The following is a 4,351-nucleotide window of genomic DNA, read 5'->3' on the forward strand; positions in this document are numbered from 1 at the left end:
GTGTGTGTTGTTGTGTAGCTGAAGCTCTGACTCACATTTCATATGTGACCAAAGGAAACTTGGTGCTGTGTGACACACTTTAGATTCTCTGCTGCTGCTTTGAACTCTTCAAACTAAAGAGCCAAACGGATGATTGACTGTGCAGCTCTGACATGGCACCAAATGTCCCTGTTATCAGCTGCTGGATGGACGTTATCAGAGCTTTTTAGTGCCACACGGATCACCAGGAGCTCCTCCTCTGTCTGCAAACAGGCTCAGCAGCTCTGATCATTGGAGTCAGCACAGAGTGTGGAGAGATCTAGTGGTGGTGGAGAGAAGTGCATGTAACGTGTGTGTGTTGTGTTAATCAGCATGAGTAGTTAGGGGGACGTGCCTCCCTGTGCCTGATGGGAATCCTTGTAATTAAACATCATATGGCCACAGCTGATCTGCAAGTAGTGAACACAAAGAGTCAGTGTGAGCTGATATTACAGCAGTCTGTTTCTGTTACTATTATTTTGGCCCGTTGAGAAACTAAAATGTATTTAAGTTTCAATGAAAGTGCACTAAAATGCAGTAAAATCACAGTACTGCTGATTCTCCTTTGGTGGACACCAAAACATTTTTATCTGCAGCTGAAACAAATGTCAAATTAATATACTGAGTCTCTTTCTGTGTCCTCAGTTTCCCAATATGCCTCGGCTGTGGAACTTTATGTGGGACAGCCATTTGTCTTGCTGCCCTGCGATTTTTCTACTTTTGAACTGGACAGCCCCACAGTGGTGTGGAGTCGCTCCGACCTCAGTCCTCCAACCGTCCACCGTCAGCGTCAGCAACAAGGAGACGAACTGAAAGATCAAAACCAGCGTTACAGCGGCCGAACATCCATGAAGGCTGACGCTCTGGAAACTGGAGACCTCAACCTCACTTTGACCAACCTCCAACTGTCTGACAGTGGCACCTACACCTGTTCCGTTATAGACCTTAAGTATGGCAACCGGAAACTGGGAGATGTACAGCTGCAGGTCAAAGGTCAACAACAAACACCTGTTGTAGATACATGTCACATCAATCAGATGAAGCTTTATTATTTTAACAGTGTCAGAATAACCATGTTGGCCCTTTGATTTATGCAAAGGTCTACTCATTACATTTATAAATGACATTCAGTCAAAGATCATATTATTCTTTTTTTTCTCCACAGAATGGTTTCCATCCTGGCTCAAAGCTCTCATAGTTATTCTGGTTCTTGTTCTCATCACTTCTGGAGGTCTTTTATTTTATTTCCGCCAGTATTTCATGTCAGGTGAGTCTCTCCTACTACACTACCCATAATGCCCATAAATTTCTGATTTGTGACATCTTTTCATTATAACTGGGATTCATTGGCATAGCAACGAAAATGTATAAAGTAATCTTTAATAATATTGTGTAAAGCAAGCATGTATAAAATAAAATAAAAACTATTTTTCCCAGCAAAGAGCCCGGTGGAACACGCTGAGTGTGTTAAGAAGACTCCCAGTTTACATGAACAAATTGTAATCAATCAGATTAAAAGCTATAATTCCTCTGAAACCTGCAGCATGTTTTCTGTAGTATAATATTATGATCAATGCATTGAATGGTGCACTGAGGTCTAACAGGACAAGCACAGAAATAAGTCCACAGTAAGAGGCCATCAGAAGATCACTAGTAACCTTTACTATTGCAAATGTTGTGATTTGTTGTTCTCTCAGTTTACAAGTTGGAGGTGGATTCAGGGGTGGAGTCTGTCCAGCTGCCTTGCAAAACCATGGTTTGCCTGCCTAAATACGCTAAAGTGGAGTGGAAGGACAAAAACAACAGGAAGGTCCACGTGTATGAGAACGGCTCTGACCAGCCTAGAGAACAGCATGATGATTTTAAAGGCCGAACAAAGATGAAGAGAAACTTACTGGAACCTGGAGACCTCAGTCTGACCCTGAAATACCCCACAGATGGAGACAACTCCACCTACACCTGCACCGTCTACAACAGGGAGGGAAACATCCTGCTGAAGAAGGACGTGGAGCTGAAAGTCAGAGGTCAGTGCTGTAGATACAGGTCAAAGGTCAGAGGTCAGACTCATGATGGTGGTTCAGTCTCAGTGGCTCCATCCAATAATGTCACAGTGTTAGCATGTCTGATGTTTGTGGCTGTTTTGGTTTTTATTTGATTTCCACCCAAATGTAAAAGCTTCAGCAGATGAACTGTAGGAGCAAAGTTCATGTGTGAGACTTCATCTGAAAGGTCACATCTTCTAGTTTCTGAACATGTGTTTGTTTAGCATGTGGCTAAAACACAGGCTAAGCTAAGTCAGTTCAAACATCAGTAAAAACCTTCTTTGGTCCTCATCTATAATCAGTTATGATTATAGATGCACGTACATGCTGCACGTGAAAGCAGCATGTACAGTTTACTAACTAGTTTACTAACTAACCCCACAAAGCATCAGTGTTTCAATAACACTGTGAATTAAAATGGAGATGCTAATCAGGGTTAGCATGTTACCCTGTTAGCAGTCTTGGCACATGGACAATGTTGTAGCTGTATATGTTACTTAGTTTGTTCGTGTAGCTCCCAGTGAAGCAGCAGCATTCAGCCTGTTAGAGTCAACACAAATGTCTCCATCCAAGCTCATGTTGTGCTTTGTTGTCCTCTCAGTCCCCCAGGTGGAGGTGGATTCAGGGGTGGAGTCTGTCCAGCTGCCCTTCAACACCACACTTCACCTGCCTGAAGATGTTAAAGTGGAGTGGATGGACAACTATAGGAAGGTCCACGTGTATGAGAACGGCTCTGACCAGCCTGAAGAACAGCACCAGGTTTACAGAGACCGAACGAAGATGAATGAAGACCTGCTGAAAACTGGAGACCTCAGTCTGACCCTGAAACAGCCCACAGAGAGAGACAGTGGAGAATACAGATGTGGAGTCTGGAGTCATGGAGACATCTTCATCTTCTTCGCCAGGAGATACAAAACAGTGCAGCTCAAAGTCAGAGGTTTGTATGTCTGCGTGGGTGCGTGTGTGTGTGTGTGTGTGTGTGTGTGTGCGTGTGTGTGTGTGTGTGTGTGTGTGTGTGTGTGTGTGTGTGTGTGTCTCTGACTGTCTTGTGTCTCCTCTGCAGGGAGAGTTCAGGTCCAGGATCAAACAGGGGACATCAGGAACAGAAGCAGCTCCATTGATCCGACTCCTCTGATGGCTGATCAATCAGTTTGATCTGTGTGTTCTTTGATTATTGATCAGTGATGTCAGAGTGGAGTCAGTGTGATGTTGTTGTTGTGTGTTTGAGACTTTTAGTGTCCATGAAGGTCTCTGCTGCCGTAGATCCTCTGAACTGTGACAGAGGTCTCACTCTGGAGGAAACTCTCAGCACTTTCCAGCAGCTCCTCCATCATGGAGGACGTTCCCTCACTGTAACAGGTGGAGGAGAGAGGAGAGGAAGCACAGGTGGATCCTCTGAGGAAGAGGAGCGTCCTACAAACCACATGATCACATGACCAGAGGGGCGTGGCCTTCAGTGGTCGTGGTCCTAAACACGGCATGGTAGTAATCAAGTTCATATTCAAAGACTTTATTGTCATTGCATTTGAAAACAGCAAAATTTCCATCGCATATAAGCAATATTTAAAAATAAGTAGAGGTTAATAAAAGGATCTATGCTTTCATGAATACTCAAACTAATAGTCTAAAAAAATCTCCACTACACAGCAAAATCTCCAGTGTTAAATTAACACTGGAGAGTGTCTATATGGGTCCACACCTCTGAGTGTTAAATACAACACTGTTGAGTGTTAAATTAACACTTTTGACAGTGTTATATGTTTAAAAGTAACCTAGTCAGTTTTGAAGATTAACAATGGCTAACATTGAGCAGTGCTGATTTTCTAACACTGGAAAATAACTCAAAATGTTAGAAATATTCCAGTGACACACCTGCATCGGGATTCATTCTGAGCTGATTTCAGCTCAAAACTTCCTGTTTCATGTTCAACACATCAGACACACCTGCAGCTAACATAGCTTACAGAGGAAGGTAAGCAAGCACACCTAACCCTCGTGAGCCGTTATCTCTAGGAGCACTATTAACCCTTGTATGGTGTTCGGGTCTGTGAGACCCGTTTTCAGTTTTTTTCAAAAGAAAAATTAAACAATTAATTATCTTTTCAACCTGAAATTCATTGGCTTTGGCTTATTTTCTGTGAAGAACATAAATCCGAACTAATTTTCAATGACCTCATACTGTACCTCCCACGCATTTACATTACATACAAGGTGTTCGGGTCCACTGGACCCAGGTCTAATAAAAGTGTTGAAAGTGTAGGTCCTGTGTTCCCACACTCTGTCTTCCTCCT

General features: G+C 43.1%; 1 protein-coding gene across 1 annotated transcript; it reads left to right on the forward strand.

Moving 5' to 3' along the window:
- The first annotated feature begins 851 nt into the window (after positions 1 to 851).
- LOC147333649 (butyrophilin-like protein 2) lies at positions 852 to 3,215 on the forward strand. The gene is made up of 5 exons (XM_086269128.1): positions 852 to 1,011; positions 1,184 to 1,285; positions 1,716 to 2,042; positions 2,662 to 2,997; positions 3,124 to 3,215. Exons 1-5 carry the CDS (start codon positions 867 to 869, stop codon positions 3,213 to 3,215), a joined length of 1,002 nt encoding a protein of 333 aa, XP_086125254.1. The 5' UTR covers positions 852 to 866.
- The last annotated feature ends 1,136 nt before the right edge of the window (positions 3,216 to 4,351 follow it).

Source organism: Aulonocara sp. 'chitande type north' Nkhata Bay, linkage group LG3, assembly GCF_057382095.1.
Source record: "Aulonocara sp. 'chitande type north' Nkhata Bay isolate Kocher_YH1m ecotype deep benthic linkage group LG3, A_spYH_male_GT1.1, whole genome shotgun sequence".
NCBI classification, from domain to species: Eukaryota; Metazoa; Chordata; class Actinopteri; order Cichliformes; family Cichlidae; genus Aulonocara; species Aulonocara sp. 'chitande type north' Nkhata Bay.